General features: G+C 52.1%; 12 protein-coding genes across 12 annotated transcripts; 6 read left to right on the plus strand and 6 right to left on the minus strand.

Moving 5' to 3' along the window:
* Positions 1 to 1828: 1828 nt before the first annotated feature.
* Positions 1829 to 2621, plus strand: CLAFUR5_03917 (Cytochrome c oxidase subunit 4, mitochondrial; the record flags this gene model as incomplete). Its single annotated transcript, XM_047903065.1, has 4 exons — positions 1829 to 1919; positions 1985 to 2080; positions 2114 to 2272; positions 2332 to 2621. 4 exons carry the CDS (start codon positions 1829 to 1831, stop codon positions 2619 to 2621), a joined length of 636 nt encoding a protein of 211 aa, XP_047760559.1.
* A 1608-nt stretch (positions 2622 to 4229) lies between these two features.
* CLAFUR5_03918 (uncharacterized protein) lies at positions 4230 to 5504 on the plus strand (the record flags this gene model as incomplete). Its single annotated transcript, XM_047903066.1, has 1 exon — positions 4230 to 5504. One exon carries the CDS (start codon positions 4230 to 4232, stop codon positions 5502 to 5504), a length of 1275 nt encoding a protein of 424 aa, XP_047760556.1.
* Positions 5505 to 6479: 975 nt separating this feature from the next.
* CLAFUR5_03919 (uncharacterized protein) lies at positions 6480 to 7173 on the plus strand (the record flags this gene model as incomplete). The annotated part of the gene is made up of 2 exons (XM_047903067.1): positions 6480 to 6800; positions 6856 to 7173. 2 exons carry the CDS (start codon positions 6480 to 6482, stop codon positions 7171 to 7173), a joined length of 639 nt encoding a protein of 212 aa, XP_047760555.1.
* A 624-nt stretch (positions 7174 to 7797) lies between these two features.
* On the plus strand, positions 7798 to 8730 carry CLAFUR5_20169 (uncharacterized protein; the record flags this gene model as incomplete). Its single annotated transcript, XM_059463006.1, has 1 exon — positions 7798 to 8730. The coding sequence occupies one exon, from the start codon at positions 7798 to 7800 to the stop codon at positions 8728 to 8730; it is 933 nt and encodes a 310-aa protein (XP_059318949.1).
* A 389-nt stretch (positions 8731 to 9119) lies between these two features.
* CLAFUR5_03920 (uncharacterized protein) lies at positions 9120 to 9790 on the minus strand (the record flags this gene model as incomplete). Its single annotated transcript, XM_047903068.1, has 2 exons — positions 9120 to 9374; positions 9422 to 9790. The coding sequence occupies 2 exons, from the start codon at positions 9788 to 9790 to the stop codon at positions 9120 to 9122; spliced, it is 624 nt and encodes a 207-aa protein (XP_047761373.1).
* Positions 9791 to 15409: 5619 nt separating this feature from the next.
* CLAFUR5_20170 (4-cresol dehydrogenase [hydroxylating] flavoprotein) lies at positions 15410 to 16453 on the minus strand (the record flags this gene model as incomplete). Its single annotated transcript, XM_059463007.1, has 3 exons — positions 15410 to 15708; positions 15836 to 16095; positions 16209 to 16453. The coding sequence occupies 3 exons, from the start codon at positions 16451 to 16453 to the stop codon at positions 15410 to 15412; spliced, it is 804 nt and encodes a 267-aa protein (XP_059318950.1).
* Positions 16454 to 16728: 275 nt separating this feature from the next.
* Positions 16729 to 18439, minus strand: CLAFUR5_03921 (Cytochrome P450 monooxygenase AKT7; the record flags this gene model as incomplete). Its single annotated transcript, XM_047903069.1, has 2 exons — positions 16729 to 18122; positions 18175 to 18439. 2 exons carry the CDS (start codon positions 18437 to 18439, stop codon positions 16729 to 16731), a joined length of 1659 nt encoding a protein of 552 aa, XP_047761374.1.
* Positions 18440 to 18984: 545 nt separating this feature from the next.
* Positions 18985 to 21387, minus strand: CLAFUR5_03922 (uncharacterized protein; the record flags this gene model as incomplete). Its single annotated transcript, XM_047903070.1, has 6 exons — positions 18985 to 19628; positions 19788 to 19989; positions 20034 to 20351; positions 20399 to 20469; positions 20516 to 21268; positions 21318 to 21387. 6 exons carry the CDS (start codon positions 21385 to 21387, stop codon positions 18985 to 18987), a joined length of 2058 nt encoding a protein of 685 aa, XP_047761375.1.
* A 1497-nt stretch (positions 21388 to 22884) lies between these two features.
* CLAFUR5_03923 (FAD-dependent monooxygenase terC) lies at positions 22885 to 23175 on the plus strand (the record flags this gene model as incomplete). Its single annotated transcript, XM_047903071.1, has 1 exon — positions 22885 to 23175. One exon carries the CDS (start codon positions 22885 to 22887, stop codon positions 23173 to 23175), a length of 291 nt encoding a protein of 96 aa, XP_047761376.1.
* A 35-nt stretch (positions 23176 to 23210) lies between these two features.
* On the plus strand, positions 23211 to 23630 carry CLAFUR5_03924 (FAD-dependent monooxygenase terC; the record flags this gene model as incomplete). The annotated part of the gene is made up of 1 exon (XM_047903072.1): positions 23211 to 23630. One exon carries the CDS (start codon positions 23211 to 23213, stop codon positions 23628 to 23630), a length of 420 nt encoding a protein of 139 aa, XP_047761369.1.
* A 305-nt stretch (positions 23631 to 23935) lies between these two features.
* CLAFUR5_03925 (uncharacterized protein) lies at positions 23936 to 24403 on the minus strand (the record flags this gene model as incomplete). Its single annotated transcript, XM_047903073.1, has 1 exon — positions 23936 to 24403. The coding sequence occupies one exon, from the start codon at positions 24401 to 24403 to the stop codon at positions 23936 to 23938; it is 468 nt and encodes a 155-aa protein (XP_047761370.1).
* Positions 24404 to 25469: 1066 nt separating this feature from the next.
* CLAFUR5_03926 (uncharacterized protein) lies at positions 25470 to 25813 on the minus strand (the record flags this gene model as incomplete). The annotated part of the gene is made up of 2 exons (XM_047903074.1): positions 25470 to 25665; positions 25722 to 25813. 2 exons carry the CDS (start codon positions 25811 to 25813, stop codon positions 25470 to 25472), a joined length of 288 nt encoding a protein of 95 aa, XP_047761371.1.
* Positions 25814 to 27081: the final 1268 nt, after the last annotated feature.

Raw genomic sequence — 27081 nt, forward strand, 5'->3', positions numbered from 1 at the left:
CAAGGCTTGATGGCGGCTGCGAGTTCCAGTCGTATTCTCCGCCGAAAGCGTAGAAGAGCTTGTTGACCTCGTCAGGCCACAGTGTACCTCCAGCGACCGACGGAACATAGTCTGGCTTGGTGAGGTTATCATGCTGGACTGGAAAGTTCTCATCGTTCACGTATGTCGTGTCAGCATATAACAGCTCCGTGTTAGTGTAGTTGGTCGTAGTATTAGTGATGGCCCCTCCATAGTTGATGTATCATCCATCAATGTAGAAGTTGTTGTCAATGACCGTAGTGCGGTGACCGAAACGCCGGCAGAAGTTGTTGATTTGGTCCTGGTCTTGAGCCCGAGCAAATCTTGCCACGATCAGCAAAGCGGCACTAATGGCCACGCAAAACATGGTTTCAAGAGCACGATGGTGCCACGAATGGTAGAAGCAAGGCCGAGATGAAACAAACGGCGGGTACCCACCTACTATCCAGCTGTCGCGGTACACGACATCACAGCTGGGCAAGGCTGGTAATGCTTCACCGCCCGGCATCCTACGATCTGGCCACCTATTTCGGCCCTATGTGGCTTGGAGGCATCATCTGGACGAGCTCCAGATCCAGAAAGATGGAGTATTTTGGACTGCGGACAAGTCTTTGTTCACTGCCGATGTAGTGGTACTGACTGGTCTGCGGTCTGTGATAATCTGCAGCTAGCGAGTATCAAGACAGCCGACGACAGTTGCCAGAGGTCCTACGTTGAAGTACGCCGCGATACACATTCATTGTCATGTGCAACATTGCTGCAGAACGACACTCCGATTTGATACCTGAGCTGGCATGAATTCCGAGAGGTGGTCCCAGGCATAAGCTATTCCTGGAATGGACGAATATCGAATCGCGAAAGCGGGATGCGCTGCGGTCAGAAATGACGGCAGCTGGCCGGAGGCTTCGCTGCAGAAATCCTGACATCTCCCAGTCGCAGGCACTATTGAGCGTGGTGTGAGTGAGCGGTAGCTTGACGGGCACGACCAAGCGAGAGGCTGCATGAACATGCATAATGCCAAGACGAGGAAACGGATCCTACTGGCACACTCCACACTCCTCTATTTGGTACCGTTGGCGCAAGCTCATGGAAGATGTTCGACAGTAGGTCAAAAGTACCAGAGAACTGACGGGGCCGTCGAAAGCGGAGAATCCGCGATGTTGCTGAGGTCCCAGCCCGGTGCCTCAGGCTAGCCACAACCAGATTGTCGCATGCGCGAGTCTGGTATCAAGCTGGATACATTCTTGTTGCACTGCATCCACGTCCTGCATCAGCCAGGACAGTACGTCCTCGATATCCGGCCGTCGGTGGGGAAAATTCACAAGCTTGGAAGACCGGTGTCCTGTGTAGGCATATGCAGCGCCGGTCCAGCGGGGTCGCAGTAGTAATGCCATCTGCCAGGGTAGAAGTTCCAGTGACGAGTCTCGTTTGCCTTCACCCACGCGCAACGTCCAAGTGTATCTGTGAATGCTGCGGATCCGGATGGTACATGTATGAATCATCCTCCAGTTGAGCTTTTGCCATCAAGGTCGCCGGCGTACCACAAACAGGAGTCAGCTTGGCCTGGGCCTGGAGACTTGCATTTCGGGGCTGTATGGCATCGTGAGCCTACACAAGCAGATGCGAGATGATCGAGAAGTGTTGTTGATGTTCGCGAGAAGACGTCGACCAAAGAACGCGCTTGCCATGTCATCCGGAATCAGCCGAGCATGCTCCGAGGGCAGGCTTGGCTCGGCAGGAGCTTCGTCAATGCATACAGCTCAACTGCAGACACCACCAGCAACACACCACCCCTTCACTCCGCTCCGCCATGTTCCTCCGCCGCGCCGCACCCGCGCTCACAAAGCGCGTTGTCTTCCAGCCTGCCATTCGACGATCCTTTGCAGTCTCCGCGCGGAAATGTACGACTGCAATGCCTCCCGAAAACCGCCGACGCAAAACATCGACGATACTAACAATGGGGCAGGGGAGACCAAGGCAAACCCAAAGATCGGCGAGCCAAGCTCTGAGTTGAAGCCGTTCGAAGGTGAGGGACGAGATGGGAGGAGCAAGATGAAGAGGAGTGCGGGCAGTGGCTGATACAGCGGACAAACAGACATCACAAGCGAGCGCGATCTTATGCCACAGGGTGGTAAGCCGGGTACCATTCCCACAGATCTCGAGCAGGCCACCGGTCTCGAGCGTCTCGAAATTCTCGGAAAGATGCAGGGTGTGGATGTCTTCGATATGCGCCCACTCGATGCTTCGCGCAAAGGTGTGCCAGAACACCACGAATCACCAGACACACAGGATACTAATGCCTACCTCTACAAGGCACGCTCGAAGACCCAATCATCGTCAAGTCCTTCGGCGACGAGCAGTACATCGGCTGCACCGGATATCCAGTAGACTCCCACGTCGTTATCTGGCTCACAACCTCCCGCGACCGACCCATCGAGCGCTGCCCAGAGTGCGGAAGCGTGTACAAGATGGAGTACGTTGGTCCACAAGATGATGGACACGGTCACCACGACGACCACGGACACGCAGACACTGATGGATCGCACAACTTCGAGGGCGAGCCAAAGACGATGGCAGATTTCATCAAGCCCGAGTACAGATAGATGCAGCTGAGGAGACCGGAGTGCGCAGCATATGAGGTTTGCCGCGCAAACGAGCAGCTTTGTACAGTATCAGATAGCTGCGACTGTATTCGAGAGGATCAAATGAACAGCCGTCATGGCACGGTCACGTGATGCAGCACAAAATGATGCAGCACAAAGTCGTTGGCTACACTCCGCTGTCCAGAGACGAAGATCAAAATTCGCAACCCCCCAAAACAGCAAGCATTACCGCTGACGACTCCACGCCATCGTACGGGGTCACTGACCACAATATCAGAGACGTCCACACGCGAGCGAGCGCGTCGATCCTATCGCGTCTCCGAGGTCCCTCAACATCTCCAACGCCTGCCGCAGTACCACGTCTTCAACTGTATACTTGAACGGCGGTCTACGACAAACGCCCATTGGCGATCTTGCAGTGAGGATGAGGATAGGGCACTGCACGATGCTCACTCTCCGTCGGTTCAGCTGAAGTCAACCTCCTTCTCCCGACTTCCCGGGTTCCTAGTCGATGTCTCCTGCAACACAAGCCCGCTTTTGCAGAGTGCAGCATCGATGCATCGACACAGACTGACGTTCAGGAGGAGCATGCACCCACCACGTAAGCTTGGCAGCAGATCGACAAAACTCGGGCGATCCGTTTGTCCTAGTCTTGAGCACCCTTGTCGAAGATGGCCATCAATATCACTATATCTCAACCTTTGAGTTCAAAGCAGCAATGCATCAAGCTTTCGGTATAAAGGAGATCACCTGGCCTACCGAACGAGGGTGCGATCAAAGCCACGAGCTCGATGTAGCGCATGAAGTACAAACGAGAACCCCATTGCAGCTCGCGGAGCTGGCCGCAGAGTCGATCTTCAGGATCAAGAGCATGCGAAGTAGAAGGGGTCCAGTATCTATGACCTCTTCAATCTGTCATTGAAGGCCGTCAGAGCATCACGGGGGTCTCCTCTGGAGGCGGCACTGTCGGGAAGAGATGTGTACCTTCTTCTGCTTCGATGCGGTTTTTGTGCATGTGCATCGAAGACAATCAGGCTATGGTGCACGCTCAATGAAGGGAGAGGGCTCGGATCTCGTTCAGAGCCGCAGAACTGGAGCTAAGATGCTCCGAGTTTGAAGTGTAGGTCAGATTGCTGGAAATGCGTCGCACGTAGTGGAAGAAAGGTAAGTGCAGAATGTGAACAGAGTACTGACACCTTGAAACGTCGTGTATGTCGCGCGAGGTGATATCAACATCCACTTTCACGCTCCATGTCATGGTCTGGGAATCATTACAGCTCACACGGTGGGGAGATGGGACTTTACGACGCCCTCGATGCCTCTGAGTACGAAAGGTGAATGGCATTGATCAGCGGGCTTTTCTTTGTGGGATCCGAATTGTGAACGTCGTTAGCAACACACGACGCACCATGGCATTCACAATGCCGCGAAGGAAATAATACATCAGCTTGACATATCCCGCCCTTGACCTGATACTCTATCACTCACCATAGCACACTTTGAAGGGGAATTAGCCAGGCGCGGACCCAAACTTGCACTCAACTCTTACAATCTCGCAGTTCCTTGAAGATTCGTTCACACACCGCGACCAGATCGAAGTCGATCGCCATGGCGAAGTCACGCGGCTACCTCAGACATCACCGCAAGCTCAGAGAGGCGAATCGCGCCAACAGGAAGAAGCTGAGCCTCGCGCACGTTGCTATAGTGGTGAAAGATCATGGCGGCGCACCTCGGGGTTCTGTCCAAGCGGTGGTGTTGCACAGACACGCATCGGAGCCGAAACGGAAGAATAAGGAACGCCACCACAAGCAACGCAACGGCGCTTCGCATCAAGCTCCAGGCTCATACTCTGCCGGCGAGACTCATGTCGGAGTGGACGGTATTCAGATGGATCCTGGAGACAACGTCAACCTCGATTCTGAGGAGGGCTCAAGTATGTCGGACGACCTGCACCAGAGCTCAGCCAACGTCTCGAAGGACGAGACGATGGTGCCGCAAGAAGGAGCAACCCAAACGGTTGTGCACAAGACTGCCGATGACGAAGGAACTCCTGCTGAGAAGGTGCTTGGTATCTATGAGTTTTGCGAGAACATCATGCGTAACCCATCGGCTGAGGATATGTCCAACATACGTGGGCTGAACAGAGACGTGTATGCAACGATTCTCGATTCCAAGACACTTCGTACGACCTCATTTCTGGAGCCAATGCCCAAGAATCAGCAGGAGTTCTGGCTCCACTGCGACAAGTCCATCTATCCAATCGAAGCAGAACGGATCCCCGACCACGCTACCCTCTACCACGATAACGATGAACAGCTCCTCTTACCAAGACAGCTGCACCCTCACGTCGCTGGAGATCACCGCCATGCCTGCGATAGCGGACACCTCAAGTGTCAATTCGGATCCCTCCTCAAAAGCTGCCCGCAAGCCAACGGGAATCTATCACTCTGTCTACAGGTATTGTCCATGCAGTCCCCTGCGGCTCTGCCACAGCTATCAGAAGAAGGAGACAGAATTGGGTTCGTCAGCGTAGCCTTCCCCCGATTTGTTGCTGGCGAGTCAAGCTTCTTGGACGATAGCTTACTTACCCAGCCGCCTTCCATCTCGGTCGTCATAGCTTATAGCGTCACCAGTGATAGCGGATCTATCGTGCACCGAGAGTTCATGGTAGCCAATTTCGACGGCGTGACAATTGGGAATGTGAGGCGGGCAGCTGGGCAGTGCGAGCATGGAGAGGCGGCACTTCGTGGCGATAAGGCTGGCTTGATGGTGTTGGATGAGGAGGGACGTGTAGTGCTGCCGACGTGGGACCAGACGAGCGCGATGAAGCGGTATGGTTCGCTTTATTGCATGGAGAGAGTCCATCAGTGGAATTTTACATAGATGAGAGCTGCTGTGACTGAGCCTATGGGAGACTGGATTGAGTCTGAGCGTGATGAGGACGGGTTGGAGGTGGAGGGGCAGCTTGTTCTTGCCAGGTGAGTGCATTGCGTGCTGTCAATGTTCCTAGGGGAACGGAGACCTTCAAACAGAGCCTATGCTTGGCACTCGCTAGGATTTAGTAAGCCATCTTCTCTGCCGATGACCCCTCACCGATCTGACCGGCTCAAAGCTCCGATGTCACCTCACCTCACCTAAGAGCTGTCGAAGAACAACATCGACAGCATGTCACACCCTGTGTATGTTGATGGTCTACGACATTGCGGAGAGTGTAAGAGTGGTAGGTACCTTCATTGTAGGGCGTGGCTCGCGGTGCTTCTCGTTCATACGTTGAATTTAAAATGTGTTGCGAGGCGGCAGAGCCAGTCCTCGTAAAGCGCCGAAGCTCTTTTCTACTGCTAGAGGTTGTGCTCGTCTATCCGGCTCGGGCGCAATCTGTTTCCTGTTACTAGCACTAGCATCGCTATTGCTTGGGGTTATTATCGCTGTGGTTTAGATCCAACATCGCTGCAGTTAAGATCCGTCCCCTTGTTTCCGGGGGAGACCCCCTAGGGCCCCCTGCCTGCGGCGCTGGCTTGTGGTGAACGTCGCTCCGCTAGGCTCAATGACCTCCGCTCGAGTGTTCGCAGGCTCACACGTCGCTATGGTATTGCGCGGTAGATGTCTGAATCCGTGTTGTAGTGGTGACTGCGCACGGCCTCGCAAGCTCGGCGCATGCCGCAGTCTCCACCTACTCGGATTCAGCCAATCGCTCGCTGCACCGACAAGCTAGCGTTGATTGAGACTCGCTTACGCTCGTCTAATCAACGCTTCGCTTGGTCGGTGCAGCTTCGCCCTTCTGTAACGCGCCTTCGGCGCTAATGATCTCGTACCTCACTCACCAACATCACTCAAAGATCACTTTTTAAGCACATGATAATGATAGTCGTCCCAGGTCACGACGGCTCGCCAGATGGCGTCGAGCTCGAAACACATCCCACAGCTCAGAAACTGGCTGCACGATCACTGGAGTTCTTGAAGGAGATAAAGACTTGTAAGCTGGATCAACTACACATGATTTCTCACAATGACTCACGATCTGTTAGCACACCCGGCCAAGCCCTCGAGAAACGGCTCAACACCGACTACGGCCCCGGCAACGAGTACTACGAAGACTTCTGCACTCTCATCAAAGAAGGTCTGGAAGAAGGATGGGTAGCAACACACGAGATCGATGGGCCTAAGTATCGTCGTGGGAGGGTGAGCTCTCCGCCCGCATCATCCATTGCTGGCTTCCATATCTCACCATTCACAGATCATGCTCCCTTGCCCCGAAAATCTCTACATGTCCCTCACAGCCGTCTACTTCGACTCGCAAGAAGAATTCTCAGGTCAATACCACAAACATCCCTACGGCGAGATCAACTGCGTGGTCCCAATTGACGAGACATTTGAGCTGGAGGGTTTGCCGGTGGGGGAGAATTGGAGGGGCAGGGGATGGACTAGTCCTGGGCCGGGCACGCATCATTATCCACGCAGTCGCGGTGGAAGGGTTGTGGCGTTCTTCTTCTTGGCGAGCGGGAGGATCGCGTATGATGCGAAGCCGGAGGAACCGCAGCCGGTTGCGTACTAAGGATAGGTGGGAGGAGTGGATCAAGTACTGTGGTATTGCTGTAATCGTCAATGGATATTTAGCTGTGGGGTCCATCAAACTTTAGTGTCGGCTTTCGGCCCGATCACTCCCGATGTCGTGCCTGCTCCTCGCGTCTTTGCCTGCTCCTTGGATCATCAACTCTCCTCTCTTTCATTCATCTCGACTTCTTCTTTCCTGCGCGTGCTTGCTACATTCCCATCTCGCCCATTCCATTCGCCATCCAACGCCCTCAGCGGCATCGAAAGACGAGGCTGGCATCTCAGCAAGTCAGCTACGCTTGAGTGGAAAACATCAACGATGTTTCTTATGCGAGCACAGCGGGCTGTCGCAGCACGTCGGGCCTGGCTAAGCGGTGTTTGCTGGAGCAGGCAGGCTCAAGCTTGCCTCGCGACACTCCAAGCAGATCAGAAGTCTGACCGAAAGCTGAAGAGTGTGTCCTTTTTCGCCCCAGGTGAGAGCGGTGCCGCTGGCAGAGCGCGAGAACAACTGAGATTGGAAGTCTTCGGCCAGCGTTCAAATCGCTCTATGCGGCTCGAAGAAGACATCGTCGCGGGTAAAGTCAGCGCAGTGCAATTGCTGGACTCAGCGACGGCAAAAAATACCATGGACTATGAGACACTGCGTGCCTGCCTGAGAGGCCAATGGCGCCGCGTGGCCGAGATCCCTCGTGCAAAACGATCGCAGACGCCCAAGACTGACTCTATCGGGCTGGGAAGAGCAGCATTTACCTGGGTCTGGCAAGATGAGAAGCTGTGGGTTCCGATTCTCTGCAAGGACGAGTACCTTGCTCAGTGTCTTTGCTACTTCGGGGTACTAGACGGGATCCAACATCTTCTAGTCGACTGGCTGGTCGTACACGCAGAATCGGCAGACTCGGAATGCATGAAGTTGACCTCTCGACCACACGCATGGCGTGGCTTTCTGCTACGTGCCATCATTTCGGCACTTTTCTCGCACGACTCAGCGAACAGCGCAGACGCTGCACTGCGATGCTTCTTCACCATTGAAGAACAACGAAAGGCATCTCTTAGCTCTGCTGGTAAACATGAAATACCCCCAGTGACATTCAGGCTCACGGCGGCCACAGTCAAGATTATATGCGAGCTCGTCAGGGGGCACTGTCCGAACACGGATCCAGCTCTGTACGATAGATTTGCTACCTTCTACCAAGACTACAATGGGGATCGTGCCGAAGTCCGACCTCTGCGACTAGCCGCATTATCTCTATATCATCCCACGAGACCCAGCGCCACTGCGACCGTGGATTTCATGCGGAGTCAGCTCTCACATGCCGATGACGCTGGACTGCTACACTTCAGACAACACCATCTTTCTGTATTAGCCGACAGGGAGCTTCCACGATTCTTTACTCGTTTGAAGAATCTGAGTGACGAGGGAGACTCCAAATGGGTATGGGAGCAATATCAAAGACTCTGGTCCCTAAAGCAGTCGTCATTAAAGGATGAAAGCACTCCACAGTTCGCCAATGCGGCTATATCCTTCAAACCTCTAAGTATAAGGAAAATCCGGTGTTGAACTACTGTCATCGCATTGGACAGGTGGTTAGGTGTCGACTCGTACAGAATATGGAGCAAAGCAGACCGGGCAATGATCGGCCGTCCGCGTTGGATCCACACTACACATGAAGGCTCTGGAAACGGCGCCAGAGCATGCCAATGCCCACGTAGCACGAATGTACTATGTGCTGGACCTTCCGCAGTGGTCCAGATTGGGGTGCATATTTCGACAAATGCGTTGCGCGACGCACTCTATACTAGTCTGTACGCTGAGCTACGATCGTTACTGTGTGGATCTGGAGTACAACTGGCGAAGCCATTTGTCTGTAAAGCCATCAGCCTGCCAGCTTAAATTGCCAGCAGTTCTCAAGGTCCTGGGCGGTTTCCTTCTCTCGTGCAGCTTACCCTTCACAGCACGCTTCTCGTCGTCTTGGAGGGACCAGAATGCTCCATGTTGGATCCAGTACCGGTCTTGGGATCCTCTGGCGATCGTCGCAGATGGCGATATTTCTTTGGCCATATGCCCTGTTTACCAGGCGATAAGATGCCTGTGGGCTCGACCGTATCCTGAACATCATCAGCTGCTGGGTTGGGGGTGGATACGAAGTACACTACCTTCAAACTCTCGATGAAGTGCCGATACGCGTGCCCATTGAAATCATTCTGCTCAGCGACCATGTCTGGCCCGATCATGTTAGCGGTCGTTCTACCTTGTCAACATTTTCTGGCTCGCCCATGTGGCTCACATGAGCGCGGTATATTGAGAATCCTCGTTCTTTGCCGGCACAGAATAGTTTGTCAAATATACGATCCACAGCGGCACAGTGCTGCTGGTCCATCTTGTCAAAGACCAGCATGCATATCAACTTGGCAATCTTGTCGTGTACGAAGACCTGGCGCATGCCATCGAAACCCTCTGCTTCACATATGGCCTTGGACGTCACGCTCCATTCTTCGATCACCTTGCCATCCAAGGGCGCGGTTGCAGTACATGCTCCATGCGCACCAGCAGCGCTGTTATTAGGGGAGTTATAGCCCATAGCAGACATGCCCATCAGAGTCGGAACGCCTGCGAACATGGCACCATAGGGTGGAAGAATGTCCGCCGCGTTCAATGATTCCCCATCCTTATCCACGAAGGACTTGCTCCGGAATCTGCGTTTAGCAGAGGGGATGCGCTGAGAGACATTCCCTACAATCTCATCGTAGTACGCTTGATTAATATATATATATATTGTTCATTATGCTGTTGTGGAGCCTGTTGGCCCATGCAGCTATACTACCTACTTCTAGTTACAAAGGGGAAACTCGTATCATAGAGTGAAAACCCCCTCTCCTCTCCTATACGTTCTTAACCTTGCCTTCTTTCGTGTTTTCCTTGTTGAGGGTACACTAGTGTCATGGGCCTGCCCTGATGACTACCCTGTCTGCACCCCCTTGACCTCCCGCCTCTTCTCCATCCACTCCTCCGTCTCGCTAGCTAGCGCGAACTGTTTGAGAAAGCCCTACTGTAGTATCCACTGTGCTATCCGTCTCACGTCTCGCTTGTCCGTTACGATTGACTAGTAGTCGCGTCTTACTGCCTTGGCTCTCCACTGGCCTCGTCCTTCTACCCATTGCGGGCACCGTAGTATCATGTGCTCCGGGTTCTGTGACGGGTAGTCATACTGGCATGCTGGGCTGTGTACGTCCGGGACTTTCCTTCTATGTAGGTAGGCCCTTAACCCGATGTGTTCGGACCTAATCTGTATCGCGATGCTTGCTTCGGCCCTTGTTAGGTCACGGTAGAGTAGGTAGTTATGTCTCTGGAAGGGGCGTAAGGCTGGGGGTCCTCGATTTGGCAGGGGATTCTCTTTCCATTCCTGTTCCCAAAGGCAGCCCGCCACCTGCTCTGCGAGGCTTTGCGTCTTTGCCTTGTTGCCCTTTTTCCTCCGTGCCTTTTCCTCCTCCTCCTTCCTCTCTAGCCACTCCTAGGTTCGCTTAACGACTTCAAACGTGCGTAGGTCGTCTTGCTTTTGGCTTTGACGTGCCCTAAGGCTAGGCAGTCGGTCGTACCTCCTAGCGATCTTCTCCGTAGAGTCCCGAATAGCTTGTTATACTAAATAATCCGCCGTCTTCCTAGCGTATTGGATCCTCATTCCCTTAATGTAATGTTTGATCGGGGGGGACCCTGTCTCTACCTCCGCTACTCTCGTTAGCGTTGTCTTATAGGCTCCTAGTATCCGTCTAAGGTTCGCGGCCTACGTCCGGTTTAGGGGTCCCTCTATCCGCTTCGGGATTGGTTTGCCTGCTCCTCCTATCCCCTATATCTAGGCCCCGTAGAGCATTACTAGTTTTACGATCGTCTTGTATATAATCCTTGCCTTATTAAACGTAGCTCCCTATATTAACGTTGTGAGTCTAGTTATTATGGCCTCGTTAACCTAGGCTCTGTTCTAGGCTTTCCTGATCTAGGGGTTCTAGCTAAGCTTAGGGTCTAGCTAGATTCCTAGGACTCGTAATTCGGGAGAGGGCTTCGTTACGTAACCCTAGATAGTTACCGTTGCTTATATATTATAGTAGGTTCTTGCCTTACTAAAGTAGATAAGCTAGTACTTTTCCGGGGCGAAACGGGCGCCGTGTCGACGTACCTATTCCTCGTATACCTCGTGTCTTTTAATAAGTAGCCGGTAGTTTTCTTCGGTCGTCGTTAACTAGGCTAAGATGTTCGTATCGTCGACGAACCCTAAGGCCGACGTTTATAGTAAGGTAAGTCGTAGGATTAGGTCCGCTATAAAGATTAAGAAGAGGATCGGGGATAGTATTAAGCCCTAGGGGATCCCGTATTCTATGTGTATAAATTGCCCTCCTTACGCTTCCTAAGGACAATCTACGTTGTTCTCTCCTTAAGGAAGGAGTTTACAAAACTTATTACCTACCGCGGGATTCCTTTTTACCGTAGGATATAGAGGAGTCGCTCGTAGGAGACGTTATCGAATACCCCTAAGATATCGAGAGACAATAGTAATGTAACCCTGTTCCGTCTATAGTACTAGAGAGTGTAAATCTGTTCGGTAATAAGCTCTATAGCCGTTAGGGTGGATCGTTTGCTCCTACTACCTATCTATGTCTCTAGGAGTAGGTTGTTGTCCTCGACGAGCTATATAATTCTTCTTACTACGACCTTCTCTAGTATCTTTCTAATTATATTTAGGAGTACGATCGGCCTATAGGACTTTAGCTTTATATAGTCTTCCTTCTATAGCTTCTTTAGGACGACTATAAGGGACCGCCTAAATGGCCGTAGGTGGTACCCCTTACGTAGGTAAGCCGTAAATAGTTCGGCGAAGTATAGGGCGACTTCTTCTTTATATTCTTTAAGGAGGAGGTTTAGGATTCCGTCGGGTCCCGGGGCCTTACGGCCCTTTAGCTTTCCTATAATCTCCTTTATCTCCTCCCCGTCTACTGTCTAGTATATATCGAGTAGCTCCGGGTAGATCGTTCCCTCTATGTCCGTTAGGTCGGCCGTTAACTATGTCGTAAAGAAGTGGTCGGCGAACGCCTTCGCCTTCCCTTCCGGCGTTGTCTATATTATACCTATCGTATCCTAGATTAGAGGGAAGTGCGGTGTCCTGTCCCCGTCTCCGGCCCTTACCTACTTTATAAGCCGCTATATCTGCTCCGGGTTCTCTATTACGAGACCTATAGTTACCCTCTAGTCTTGTCGCTTATCTCGTCGTATTTATGCCTTCTTTGCCTGACTTACATCCTAGTACTCGTCCTACGCTTCTTAGCTTTGCTCCTTCGTCTATTTTCGCCTTGCCCTCCTTACGTCCTTGACTTTAGCTAAGTACTCTAGGGTATAGAAGGGCTTATAGTACTTCGAGGGCCTTATTTCTAGTGTATGTTCCTCGGCCGCCTGCTATATCGTCGTTATTATCTGTTCTACCGTGCTATTAAGCTCGGCTTCCGTCTCCCCGATACTAGTGTTATTTAGGTGCTATTTAAGTAGATTCCGGATCTCCTCTTAGGGAGCTTTTTTCTAGTTAAGGCGCTTTTTACCCCGAAGCTCCTCTTCTATCCCCGTCGCTATCGTTGTCTAGATAGGGATGTAGTCTGACCCTACCTCTAGGGTAAGGTTAGGTCTATACTCTACTAGCCTTGTTACTACGTCCCTCGATAGGAAGTATAGGTCGATAGTACTCGCGCTTATTCTTGCCTTCTACGTCTCTATACCCTCTAGGGTTACGAGCTCTATATCTCTACTTTCCGTAATCTCTAGGAGCTTACTACCTAGATATACGTAAGGGGGGGGGGTGAATTCTAGACCCTACGTTAGGTAGTAGAGGTTGAAGTCGCCTAGGAGGATATAGTTTATGTCCCCTTAGTCGAGTACCTAGTTAAGTCGTACTAGCGTACCGAGGTCTCTACTCGTTCTTCCCTAAGGAGGAGGGTTATAGACGTTGTATATCTAGATAGGTCCTTGACTCGTAGTGATTTGGATAGTCGTAATGTCTCCTTGACTCCCTTCCGGGTGCGAGATTACCTTCTAGGCGTCCGTACGTAATACTTTACTAACGTATATATATATCCTTAGGGTATAGCCTATAGCTCCCTCGATAGCTATATAGTACCGTAGGTCGGTATAGGTAGTAGGTCTTCGAGTGTATAGGTTTATCTATAGCTCTTATATCGCTACGATATAATGCCTTTAGTCGTCGAGTTCCTAGAGGAAGTAGAGCTAAACCTTATCCTTGCTTTTGTTAACGTTATACTATATAATAGTAAGGTTAGCTTGTGTTAGCATTACGGACTAGCTGGGATAAGGTCTATTAGGGTGCTCGTTAGTTATGTAGCTCCTTCGTTTGCCGCGCTGTCCTATTAGGTTAGTTAGCGTTCGGTCGTTAAGGGGGTACCCGAAGATTCGTATCTGTCTAGCTTTATTTGCCGCCCTCTATAGCCCCCTTAGGCGTCCCGGCAGGTGAGTGCTCTGCTGTGTGTTTTATGTCGCTTCGTCTGTCCTTTTCCTCTTTACGGCCTCGAATCCTCTATACTAGGAATTGCCGAGCGTTAGTATAGAGTACCTCGCCGGGGTTATTACCCTGGCCTAGCGGGCCTTTTCTTGCGCTGCTATCCTTATAGGGCATTGGTTCGAGTATGCCGGGTGTTTATGGCCGTAGCACGCGCACCTCGATTCCTCCCGTAGGCATTGTTTCCCTAATACGGTCCTACGTAGTATAGGTACTTAGGGGTCTTCTCGGTACACTTTAGCGCGATGTGGCCGTATTGTTAGTAGTTAAAGCATTGGAGCACTCTATGGCTGCTCTTGTATATCTCCGTGTCGAGGCGTTCGCATTGCTAGAATAGTCCTCCTTCTAGGACCTAGTTCGCTTGTTCCGCGGTAGCTATCTAGACGATTAGAGAGGAGTACGTCTTAGTAGCTTCGACGTTCTTGTTTAGCCACGCTGCTTTAGTAAAGCGTACTCCCGGTGAGGTGTTCTAGTTCTATGTCTAGAGTAGGGCGAGGTCGTTCTCTACCCTAAAGGTCCTTAGTACCCTATAGGCTATTACCGTGAACTACTAGTAAGAGACCTTTGCCGACCTCGCTACCTTAACTGTCTAGTCCTTGAGGGTCTCGAGCTTTTGTTGGTCTGTCTCCTATGCTATAAAGAGGCGTATTACTCCTCTAGGCTCGATTTTGGCTCCTACTATCTCCTTCTAGCTAATCCTGTCTACTAGCTCCTTGCTTGTTAGGCCCTCTAGCTCTCGCTTCTCCTCCGGGTCCGTAACGTACGCCCTAATAGCGTTGTTTGTCCTTTGGGTCTGTAGGTTAGGGGAGTTGGCTACTATGTTTGCCTATATAGGAGTGTGCTAGGTAGTGGCTTTCTGTGTTATCTACTAGATTGCTCTCGGGATCTGATGTTCGAGTGCCTTAAGGGCTCCGAGGAGTTGGGCGATCGTGTTCTTGTACGCCCTAGCTAGGCGCTCATCCGCTTCGAGTATCTCTTGAGCCTCTTTGTAGAGGTCCTTCTATATAGAGGTTTGGTTAACCCGGAGGGGTGGCTTGCTCTATATTTGTAGTCGCGGTTACTGTGTCTGTTGCTAGTTTAGCTGTTGTTGCTGGCGATGTTGTTACTAGCTTGGTAGTAGTGTACTTTGTGTCTGTTTTTGGTGGGCGTGGGTTTCCCTTACAAGTTGCTTAATGCTCGCTAGCTAGGCTTCTAGTCTAGAGTCCATGTCTCTAGTTCGCCTTCTCCTTTTCGAGAGGACTAGCGGGCGGCCGTTTGGGTTGTAGCGTAAGGTCTTGTGAGTGTTCTGTATGTTGCGCGAGCTGTGTACGTTGAGGGTGTGTAGTGGGTTTGCAGTGAATTGCTAGTATAGCTTGTGATCCAAGTCAGGTGATGTTCTAGCTAAGTTTCGGCTAGTCCAGAAGGGGGCTTGGGGCCGCAGCTGAGCTGCAGAAACAGGGTGACCAGAACCTCGAAACAGGCCAGCTTTGGAGCTGTGTATCTCGATGGGCATCCGGTGCGGACAGTTGCTTTGTGCGTTCCTGAGTTGCTCTTGATGCGCGCTGTCGAATGCGCCGTACTTGGTGATGAAAGTGGCTCTGTTGAGGCCAATATAGTGTGCCAGTCTAACTATATAGTTAACGCTTGATTAATAGCTTCGGAGCCATGCAAGTTAAACTTGATTATCCAGTGGCCGGTCTTCAGCCGGGTTTAGATATCCTTCAAGCGCCAAGCTAGTATAGGTCCAGGCTTGTCCCACCACTCATGCTTTGCGCCGAACATAGCCGCCCAGTCCACAATATCGAAGCAGTATGCTCCTGTAGACAAGATTCCACGGCGACGCAAATCTCCAAGAACATCCACTACAGCTCCGATATCGTCCTGGTTGGGCACGCTGAAGAGACAGCTCATCATGGCATGTGGCGCAGGAATAAGACCAATGCCCATTTTGGTGACTATGCCCAGGTTTGACTGCAGGAGGAGCCCAGGAGGGTCCGAAAGTATACTGGCTGAGATGAGCAGTCATAGAGCCAGACTTGGCCCATTGTCCAGTCATCAGCAGCGAGCCATCAGCAAGCATCACTTCCATGCCAGAGATATGCTCATGATGCATCGCAGTCGGACCAAAGCCCATACCGAGATCGAGAGTGTTACCCATGACGCTTCCCCAGCCGACACTGGCCACTGAGGGCCAGACTTTCAGCTTCTTAGCCGTGATGTAGTCGTACAAGCCGGTGAATGTCATGCCTGGCTCTACGACGGCATATGCAAACTTCTCGTTCACCTCGAGTACCCTGTCCATGCGGTGGAGATCCAATGCAAGAGAGCCAGAGACCACTGGAGACGAGCCGCCGTACCCGAGATTCTTGCCACGACTGAAGGTCCAGACTGGAACGCTGTAGATTCGGCAGATCTGAGGACTTGACGCAACTGTTCAATGTCCCTGGGGCAGACTGCTGCGCATGGAATCATGGCTTTTTCTGCGGATGTGGCGTATGGATCAATGTACTCTCGCAGCCCTTCGCCGGTGAAAACGCCATCTTTCCCAATGGATTGAACTAGCGTTGCGATCACGGCGTCAAAGTCGGACTGGCTGACGCCCGTTGGCAGTACCTGCTTGATTGGCTGCTTGGTACCTGCAGTAAACAGATCATCATGAGCTTTCTGGTATTCTGCGTCGTGGTAACGAATGGGCGGCGTTGTTGTTGCTTCTACCGGCAGACGAGACCGTGCGAGCTGTCCTGGAATGGCCATGTCGAGTGTCTGGACGAACGCTGCTCACTCAGGCATGACCCAGAGTTTCAGGTGTCAACAAAGTCGTGCTGAGCATGCTCAGCGTCCAATATCGGCCGAATGCGTCCCCGCTTTCATCCATGTCGAAGTCTACCTGCACAGCAAGGAATTGCTTGACGAAGCGGCTTGGCACATCAAGTACTTGGCACGGACGCAGTTCGCGCCTAGCTTGAGCACTCATACTACGACGGTTCTGCCCAGACTTCGGCGTAGCTATGCTTCCGTAGTTCTCTGAGCTACTTTCTAGCATTGAACATGACCATAGGACCATCTCTGAGACCGACAAAGGCGTCATAGACCTGATATTGGCCAACTTCCCTTCGCCCTTCTGGCATGTTCGGATCACCACCACCGAGGCTGCTCTCCGGGTCCTGCTTGACCTCAAATCTATAGACCAACTTCGCCATGACGATCATCATCTCCAACCAAGCCAAATTCTTCCCAACGCAACCTCGAGATCCGGTCGAAAACGCACAGAATCCACTCTCTGCCAAGGTAAGACTTTCTGCTGATGCTCCATGCGGATTATCATTATCCGCAAGGATCCAGCGCTCTGGTCGGAACTCGAATGGCTCGGGGTATACATCGGGATTGTAGCTCAAGCAGTAGCAGCTGATGCTTAGTTTGGTGCCTTCTGGGAAGTACTGGCCATCGATTGCCGTGCCGCCGGCAAGGACTTCGCGTGCTGGCTCTGCGCTTACTGGCGGGTTCATGCGGCATGCCTCTTGGATGAAGGCTTTAAGATATCTGCAGGAGTGCAGCTGAGATCCGCCAGCAATGGCGTTGTAGTTTGTGAAAGTCGACTTGATCTCGTTTGCCAGCTTGGTTTGGACTTCTGGGTTCCGGGCCAAGTAGAAGAGCATTGCTGACATGACGATCGAAGTGGTGTCGGAGCCAGCCACGATAAGCAGCTCGCATTCGCCATAGAGCTCGCTTAAAGAGTAGCCGGAGCCAGTCTCTGGATCTTTGGCATTGAACAGGTAGTGGAAGAAGTCCTTTCTCGCTTCTTGCTCGGGATGATCGGAATTCTGTAACGCTTCCTCGACCTTTGTTCTTTCATCCAGGCAAGAGGCAACAATCTTCTCCCAGTTCGTCACAGCTGGTGGCGAAGCAATATTGAGCAACCAATCCAGTCCTCGTGGTTTAGCCCACACCCACCAGTCCGCGAACGGCGAGAAGCAGATTGGGTGGAACAGCGCAAGGAAAGTCGCAAGCACTTCTGGGATGTACCTCTTATCGCTACCTGGCTCCTTCATCTCGAACGACTTGCCGAAGCATAGGTCTCCAAGGATGTCGAACACGAGGTGGTTGATCTCATGCGCCATGTTCAGGGACTGCTGTTTGTCCGCAGCATTCTGCTCGATCAAATCCAGCCAGCGATCAGTATTCGAGTGCACGAATGGCTCGATCGATCGGAGCGCTTTCTCAGAGAAGGTTTGATTGAGTACACGACGCTTTCTGGCATGTGAAGGAATGTCGGTAACGTTCCAAGTGCTGGTCACCTCCGCACTCCGTGGCCAGACGCGGTAGTAGTCGCTCTTTTTGACGTTGCCTTTGGGCCCAAAAATGGTCCTGTATGCTGTCGGCTTGTTGATCAGGACTGCATCAGGGCGGTAGCGGAAGGTAGGTCCTGTCTGAAGTGAGCAATGTCGCTGGAAGTTGGAGTGATCGCCAACACTTACCGTACTGCTGTTGCAGACGCCACAGCCAAACATGGCGATCTTGCTTGATTGTATACCACCACGACGGGATCGTGCTTATGCTAGCCCAGAATGGTCCCGGATATCTGGCCAGCGGATGGAAGTACAGTCGATAGATCACTACAAACACGACATAGGCCACGACACTGGTGGCGACCAGCAGACCCAAACTCGGGTATGCCATAACCACTTCTGCCTCGTGAAAGAACTGCGGAAGCAGAAGCTTTACGTTTGGAAGAAGTCTCATTTGCACGATGTGCACGAGCGCCAATGGAAATGTACCCACCACGATGCAGTAGCAGCCTCCAGGATATCTAAGCGAGATGCCCTAACAGTGATAGTAGGCAACATTGCAAGGATGGCGACCCATCATAAGGCAAGTGACCGAGACTTTGCCGATGGCGGCGCCACCCTAGCACAACCTCGTCTATGCTCGCGAACAAAAGGTACGTGCTGTGCAACATTTGCTTAAGCTGACGACCTCGAACCAACTACGAGCTTGCCGCTTTCTGCACTGTGGTACCCGTCGACGAGAACATTGAGCTTCGCAAGCGGGGATGTCTTCTTCAAAGGCTCTGATGATATGCTTCGCAGGAAGACCAAGCATCTCTTTGGTACCACCAAGAAGAATTCGCACAAACTTGATCTCCCAAAACACTCAATCTCGAGGATTGAAGGGGAAAGGTGTCTCTAGGAATTCCCACTACCACCATCGTGCCATGGTTTCGCACAAGCTTCATCCCGTAGTCGAAAGAGCGCTGACCTTCGATCACACGACCAAACCCACCACCCCTACACCAAATCAATAGTCGGCAACTCCGTCATCCTCAACTTCGCACTCCCATATGGCACAAGCCTCGCCTCAAACGCATCCCCCAGACACCTTCTCTCCCCCTTCGGGATAGGAGTCCCCGGCACACTCCCGTTAAACACCGGCCAATCGATCAAGCAAGCCTGCGCAGCCATATACATATCCGGGTTGCCAGCCGCGAAGATGGGCATTGGCAGGGGAGCGCTGCGATCCGTTCTCGGATGATACTCGATCGTGGAGGGATCGATGGCGACGTTCCAGGCGGTGGTGCTGATCATTGTGTAGTCTAGAGCCTGTGGCGGCGATCCCGGAGGTAGAAGGGTTTGATTGCGGTAGTGTTTTGGTGGTCCAGAAGTGATGTCGGCGCCGATCTCGAGGGCGTAGAGGAGTTGGCCGCGGTAGATGGCTATGGTGTCGTTGGCTAGGGGTTTGATGCGGACGTCGTCGGTCATGATGGTGTATGTTAGCGTAGTGTTGCCTGGGGAGATGTGGACCTTGCGTAGACCTGTTGATGGGTCGTCGGATTGTGGTAGGTTGCAGGTTGTTGAAGTCAGCAATGAATCTTTTGCCCATGATGGGACTCTGACGAAGAAGTCGAAGGGCGTGTCTGCTTGGATGTTGTAGACTGTCAAATAGAAGCGCATTAGCTATACTCGACAAGCGTGTGACATTGTCTTAGAAAGTGGTGAGGACGTGGCGGCGAGTCGCATGGTATAATGCATGTCTCGAACGCTCCACCGCTATCCGGGCCACCACTCGAAGCCTTGTACCATTCAGTACGTACCTAGTATGTCGTCGAAGGGGTATTTTGTCTGACAGTCAACGGTGACTTTGCATCCAGCGATGGTCGTAGTAACAGTGGCGGGAGTGAGCAATGCGTGAACAAGACCACTATCGCCGCTTTTGACAAAGGAAGACTGTACGAATTTCGGCAGTCCTTGTGGATGATTGACTGTACAGCAAGGATAATTCGGTTCCAGTCCCTTCTACTATTAGCTCATATTATCGCACGAATTCACGCTTCTCTCACATAAGTCTGTCCTTGGGTATTTGTATTGTAGAATGGCGTCTCTGACAAATTCTTCGAGAAAGGCTGGTTGCTTTGCGACATGTAGACGTGCGCCCACCAGTCTCCAGTCATCGCTCCGGGAAGAGCATTGTATGCAGCGAGCTCGGCACCGTCGGCGTAGAAGTTCTCGCCCAGAGCCCGATAGTTGTAGCTTTGAGAGAACATGACTTCGACTGCAGTGCATGTCTCGGCGCCATAGTAAGCGTTGAGGCCATCCTCGCGCTCATCGGCGATAACAGTTCCTGAAGGAGCGCCGTGGTACTGCATCGACCATTGGACCTGCCAGCTTCAGTGTGGTACACCAGAGTTTGGGTGAGAGTACGTACCCCGTTCCTCGTCGTTTTGACTAGGCGTTCATCATGTGTGAATCTACGGATGACTGCTGGTGCCTTCAAGCCTAGACCGAGTCAGCTACCATCTGTTATTTGCCCTGTGAGCCTTACCTTCGCCAACGTTGACCCCGTGAAGGAAGGTGAAATTGTTATCCGACACTTCTTCCGGCAGCATATACAAATCTTGAAAGGTATAGTTTTCTTCCTGAAACCAGTCTTCCCACTTCCCACCATATTTGTGCAGCATTGCCATGTTGTCTGATAACTTCACCATCTCCGTCTCTCTAGGGTGCTTGTCATATAACCATTGCAAGCTGACAATCATTTCTGCCACTCGCGAGAGGAACCAGAAATAAATGTCTGGGCCATTCCCATCGTTCTGCTGCTCGACAAGTCCCGTGCCGTTGTTCTGCAGCATAGTGTGCATCAAAGAGTTGAAACTGTACATGGCATCCACGATCGGGGTTTCCCAGGTTTTGTTAGCATCAGCGAAGTTGGTCCATGCGAAAAAGATCAGTGTCCGGGCCCAGATGAGTCGTTTATTGCCCTCCTCGAAGCCAATCCAGCCATCTTCTTTGACCTGATGCTCAAATAGATAGTCCATCGCAGAATGAACCTGGTCTTTCAGTCGCTGGTCGTCGAGAGTGTACGCTAGAGGGACCAGCCCATTGAGCCAGTAAGGAAACGCCTCGTTGAGAGCACTGTATTCTTGCGATCCCCCCAGCCATTTGGCGTCCTTCACGAACCGGTAGAAGTCGTATAGGTGTCCAGCAAGTCCGGAAGCCTCTGTCTCAAGCTCCACTCGCAGCCAGCCATTTGGTGTGATCTGTCCAAGAGGAATGTCGTCGTAAACAAAGGGAACCACTGCGCATATCAGTAAGCGCTGATAGCACGAATAAATCGCATTGCTTACGGGGTTGGTGTGGCGCTTGGCTGGAAGCCCATCCCGCCAGTATCGTTGCGATAGCTATCGTTCTCAACATGTTGATGTTCTCTGAGGCTGCGAACCGCGACAAGCTTTGTGGCGTGGGTCAAGGCGATATCAAGAACTGAGATAAGGTTACATGAAGGAGCTGGGGTTCTCCGCACACTCATGTAACCTCGTGCTGATCCATAGCTGTAAGTTGTGTTAGCTTATACAATTCAGCACCTACTTTCTGGCAGCAAGCTGGACTCGTCCTGTCCGTGAAATCCGCTATCAGAACGTGTGGTCTTATCTAACCGAGCCAGCATTGAGCATGGATTGCCTGGATATCTGCAATGACATCGAAGCCTCAATAGGCAGACGAAGCCGGGAGTGTTCGTTGTGTGCGGTCGAGTCTGCTAAGGGTGTGCCGCATGACTAGAGTCTGCCAAATACATCTGCACTCTTCCGTTCTACGGTCGATTCCAGGCGGGTAAATGGCATGCACGCAGATGCAGCCACACGGTTCGCGCTAGCCATCTCGATCTTGTGCTTTGGGAATATTGAAGTGATCGCTTGCTTGCTTGTAGACGTAGGCACCTGATTCGTGCGATATCTCAAGTTCCGTCGTACTGATGTTGGAGACATGGCATTATCCCGTGGTCGACGACAGGCAGAACTGCAACGGCAATTCTCCCCGAGGCCAGGTAATCGAGTTTCTGCAAGTTGCCTCGACTCTGTCGACTCATGATGGAGCTCGTCCCCACGAAGACTTGGATGAGGATGCAACGATAAGTCTGGTGTTTGATGGAAGAAGAGCAGGCAGTCGAAGAGAAAGTATTGGGGGTCACCAGTTGCACTGTGATGAATTTTCGGAACACGGCCCGAGGTTGGTGCCTCAGGCTTGCACGGGTTTTCCGGACTTCACTCAAATGCCGACCCATCGGCTCCAACATCACGCATTCACCTTCATCGCCTCCACATCTCTTCGGCAAACAATGGGATGAATCTGCCGGGTCCGTCCGTCTCTCGCTATGGCTAAGCTGCGATGCTGACATCGTCCTGTAACACGGCAGTTCGCTGTATGGGTCGAACAGGGTTACTGCTCAGCATGGCAGGCATCACGCCTGTTCCGCATGTCATTGACATCGACTTCATATCCCGCTTTCACTCCAACTGCCACGACTCATCAGTAGGGACGTGAGTATACTACACTTGACCAGTCTACACCCACAATGCCTCATGGACCCCAACAAGACTTCGACATCATCATCGTCGGAGCAGGCCCCTCCGGCATTCTCCTCGCTTCCTCCTCGCCAAAGCCGGCATCACAGTAACAGTGCTAGAAAAAGCCAATGCTTTCGACACACAGCCCCGTGCGTCCTTCTACGCTGGCCCAGCTTAGCATGAGCTCCAACGAGCCGGTGTGCTTGACGAGATTTGCGACGTGGGCTTTCACGCCACCGGCATGAGCTGGCGACACATTGACGGTGCCTTCGTTGCCGGAATGGATGCGAGGAGCTGGTCATTGGATATGCGGCAGGTGTTGCTACCGCTGACTCACTAAATACCCCTGATGGCGAAGCATCTGGCGAGGTACGACAATGCGGAGGTTTTGCTTGATCATGAGGTTGTGAGTATCGGGCAGGATGAGAAGGAAGCATGGCTCGATGTACAGACTCCAGATGGTGAGAAGCAAATATCTGCGACTTACATCATCGGTTACGATGGCGGGGGCTCCAAGATCCGGAAAGAACTTCTAGGCTGTGATTCTTTCCCTGGCATGACATGGTCGAACCAGATCGTGGCCACCAATGTCTACTATCCTCGTTTCCGAAAGAGTTTCTGGGTCAAGACAATCGGATGAGCACTACTTTCTTTGTTTCGCCTGAGCATACGCCGATGGTGGCGCAAATGGCGAATGATGGGCTGCTGCGGATCACGTACCAGGACGACGGCAGCTTGAGTCGGGAGGAGATGAGAGAGAGGCTTCCGGGGAAGTTTAAGGTCATTGTGCCCGGTAGTCCAGATGAAGATGAGTATGAGGTGGTCAACTTCAGCCCATACCGGATCCACCAGCGATGTGCGGAGCGCTTGAGGCTGGGCAGATTCGTCCTGGCGGCTGATGCGGCGCATCTGTGTAATCCTTACGGAGGCATGGGCTTGACAGGCGGCTTTGCTGATGTAGGAGGTCTCTATGACTGCTTGTATGGCATATACACTGGACAAGCCGATGATGCAATTCTAGACAAGTACGACGAAATTAGACGGGAGAAGTACTGGTCAGTCATCGATCCCATCAGCACAGGAGATCTGAAGTGATTGATGGATTCTTCAATACACTGAAGCAAATGTCGGCAGACGGGAGCCAGATGTCTAGAGACATGATTCAGGTCAGTCTCAACTATGTTGTGCGGTGTTCGTGGTGCTGACAGTATTCCTAGCGCGTCAATGCTGTGATGTACGACTTCACACAGCATTACAATAAGGACCTTGAGCCAGTCGACAGCCCAATCTGCACCAGAAGCTCACAGTCCAAGACAGATTGAAAGGGATCATGACATCCGTGGTAGTGTGTATAACAGTCTTGCCAGTCCAACAATGCTCCACTCTTTGCATGCCACCGTTCATACAGCAACTGGCTCTACCCCATCAACAAGTCCCCTCAAACTCGTCCACTTCGTACACAGCCATTTCTCACCCACTAATCGAAAGCTGATCGTAGCTACTGCTGGTCTGACGATACCAGGCGGCATCCCCTCAAAGTCCATATTGAGGAAGACTTCGGCAATCTGCTTCTTTGGGCTGACGTTGACGTTGAGGCTGGTGACTTGGAAATAGAACTCTGGATGTGTCGTGCACATTTTCCTCAGATGTGCGATAAAATGCGTGAGATTGCTCCGCTTTACGTTGACATCTCCGATAAAAGCCTCGAAGAGTGGCGAGAAATCGTCCCATGGTGACTGGTCTTGGTCGAATATGCGGCTGTTGGTGGCGTCTGCGACTGATCGGACTATGATCTCGATATGATTTGCGATCTCATCCCCGTGAATTATCGTCGTCGAATGAGTATGGAGATGGTGGCGGACATTCATGTTGGTGTCTTTGTCTTTGGATGTTTGGAAAAGCGTGAACAGGCATGAGCTCCACTTCAATACTCCGCTGTCCCCTCTCTAACCCTGTAGCAGATCGTTACACGAGGCTTACTTCCAACAGATCAGAAGGATTGACAAGAAATTGTCCTGGTGTAGCTATGCCAATCGGGTTAATACCTGGTAAGCGGACGCAGCTACGCTCTATGCGTGGGATGATCCCTAGCTGATTGCAGTGTCAGACCGCCACACTCATCCTGTCTAACCACGAGCAGCCTCATGTGCGAAAGGCCGTTCGCATAGTACGTCCATCGGCGTCAGTATGGTATGACCAGAAGCTGAAGCGATGCCCCAGCTCGCGCCCAAAAGTGATCTCCGCCGTCTCGTCCTCACCACCCAACACTCGGCACCAACCTCACAACCGTCTCCCTATGCTGCTCCAACATCAACGCCACCATATCCCACGGCATATCCCGCAGTGACTCCACGAGCTCAAACGCCCTCACCGCCGCCACAACCTCCTCCCTCCTCTCCCTCGTCGTGAACCTCAATCGAGGCAACGCGTACTCCTCGTGCACCAACCTCAACCACTCCAACAACTTCTCCCATCGAATCGTACCGCCCCTGTTCCACACCCTCATAACCTTCCCTCCAGCTTCCATCCCACCAACCCAATGCCGTCCATGCTTAAACCACGCCTTGACGCCCTTGACATCCACCCCAGGCCCGGCAAGAAACCAGAAGTCGTTGTCGAGGCAGTAGATGGGACCTGCTTCAGCGCGGATCTGTCGACAGACGCGGAGAATCCTTGGTTGGCTGGAGATTTATGCATTTTGTGCAGCCCCTTTCGGACGCTCTCTATAATCTATATCCACAGAATCATACGCCGTCCCTGATGCTTCCCTTCTGTCCCTTGCCCTTTGTTCATGGTATCATAGACTCTATACATTACCAGACTGTCCTTCGCAGTCAAGGTACACGCCGTCTGGGCGATTTGCCTTCTCATCTCGCAGTGTTTGTTCTTCACATCACAACCTCCACGTTCTTGCCTCTTGCTCCCTCCCATCCCTTAGCTTGAACTACCATCTCCTCCCAAATCCACCTCCGTCACGTCCTGATGATCACCGGTCAACATTCCCGAGCTCAGCAACCAAATGATGACTGCCACGACCGCGGCGATGAAGATGAGGAATCCGATCCAGAAGCCGTAGCAGCAGTAGGTTCGTTGCGATTTCTTCTTGTTTTGGCGGGCAAGCCAGGAGTCACTGTTGGGATGTGATTAGCAAGAGTGGCCGATGGTGACAGTGCTTTGAGTGCTCACGGAGACTTCAGCTCTTGTGTGCCCGTCTCTTCATCCTCGTGGACTGCGACTGAGAAGCGCTTCCAGAACGCTGGATCGCGTGGGACGGCCATCGTGTATGGATGCTGAGGTTACTTGTGGAAGGTGCGATTGTTTTCAAGTTTGGAGTTCTTGATCGCCGGCGCGCTGTCTCGGTCCGCTACTGAGACAATCGTTTGTTGTTGTGTTCGGAGTTCGTGATGTTGCACGGGCCGGCTCTGGAATGTGGACAATCTGCTGCTGCAATTCTCGAGTCGTGCTTGTGTAAACGCCGTCCACTGGAATACGCCTCTTGAACTTTCTGTAACTTGCAACGACGAACCCTGCTTGAAAGAGTGACTTAGTAACCACGCGAAAGAGTGAAGCGCGATTCTCGATCTACACACGCAAAGGAAAGAGCGATGCAAAGAACGATGTGGAAGCACAGATGTGGAAGAGAAAGGCCAGAACGAAGGTCGTGCAGTCTCCTTCACCACAGCTCCACCTATCACTTGACCCCGGAGTCTCCACCGTTTGATAAACGTTCACGGTGTTACACAACCGCCAACGGCTGCCATATAAAGGTCCAAGCAGGGAAGGCAAAGTCTAGCTCCTTCTGTTTTCTTCATCGATAGGTCGACGTGTTGCCTCATCAAGTAACTTGTATCGGAACGGAGCGTACCATCGCAGATTCGTGCCATGCTCTAGCGAATCGTGTTGCAGATGATGTTTTCGTTGAAGTTCTTGGAGCGATCGATGCCGTTGAAAGGAGAGGAAGTGGATTGCCGGAGATTGGCTTGCAGGAGCCGATGCCGTCCGTGGTGCCGATCCGACTCGCCGGCGCAGGTCTTGCCGATGCTTCTATTTCACGTCGACTCTTCTCCCATACAACTCGACAACGAGAACGCTTTGATTCTGGATCGATGCTGGCGAAGGTGCATGGAGACTGTCAAACACGTATACGAATTTCGATCTGATCTAGTCGATTGAAGTCTGCCAATGCCATCGTCAATCTCATTGATGCTCGTGGTGCCGCGCCGCTCCCTTACCAGGCTAGGAAAGAACTCTCGCCAGCATAGCCATTCATGGGACTGAACGACGTTCTATGTAACCATCATGCCGTGATGTCGTCAATTGTACCTGTCTGAACGCCTGGAAGATGGAATGAATAGTCTGCATTTATCGATCCCTGTTAGTCAGGATTGCTGCCGCAGATAGAGTTTACTAGCGCGCTGCGGGGCTTTGATTTTTGGCAAGAGCTTCACCTGCGAACGTCCCGCCTTTTCGACTCACGAACATCAGTCATATCGCGGACACAGCACAAAAGCGCACTCGGTCGCTAACAACATCGGCATCCACACTT

The sequence above is a fragment of the Fulvia fulva genome, chromosome 4, assembly GCF_020509005.1.
Source record: "Fulvia fulva chromosome 4, complete sequence".
Lineage (NCBI taxonomy): Eukaryota > Fungi > Ascomycota > Dothideomycetes > Mycosphaerellales > Mycosphaerellaceae > Fulvia > Fulvia fulva.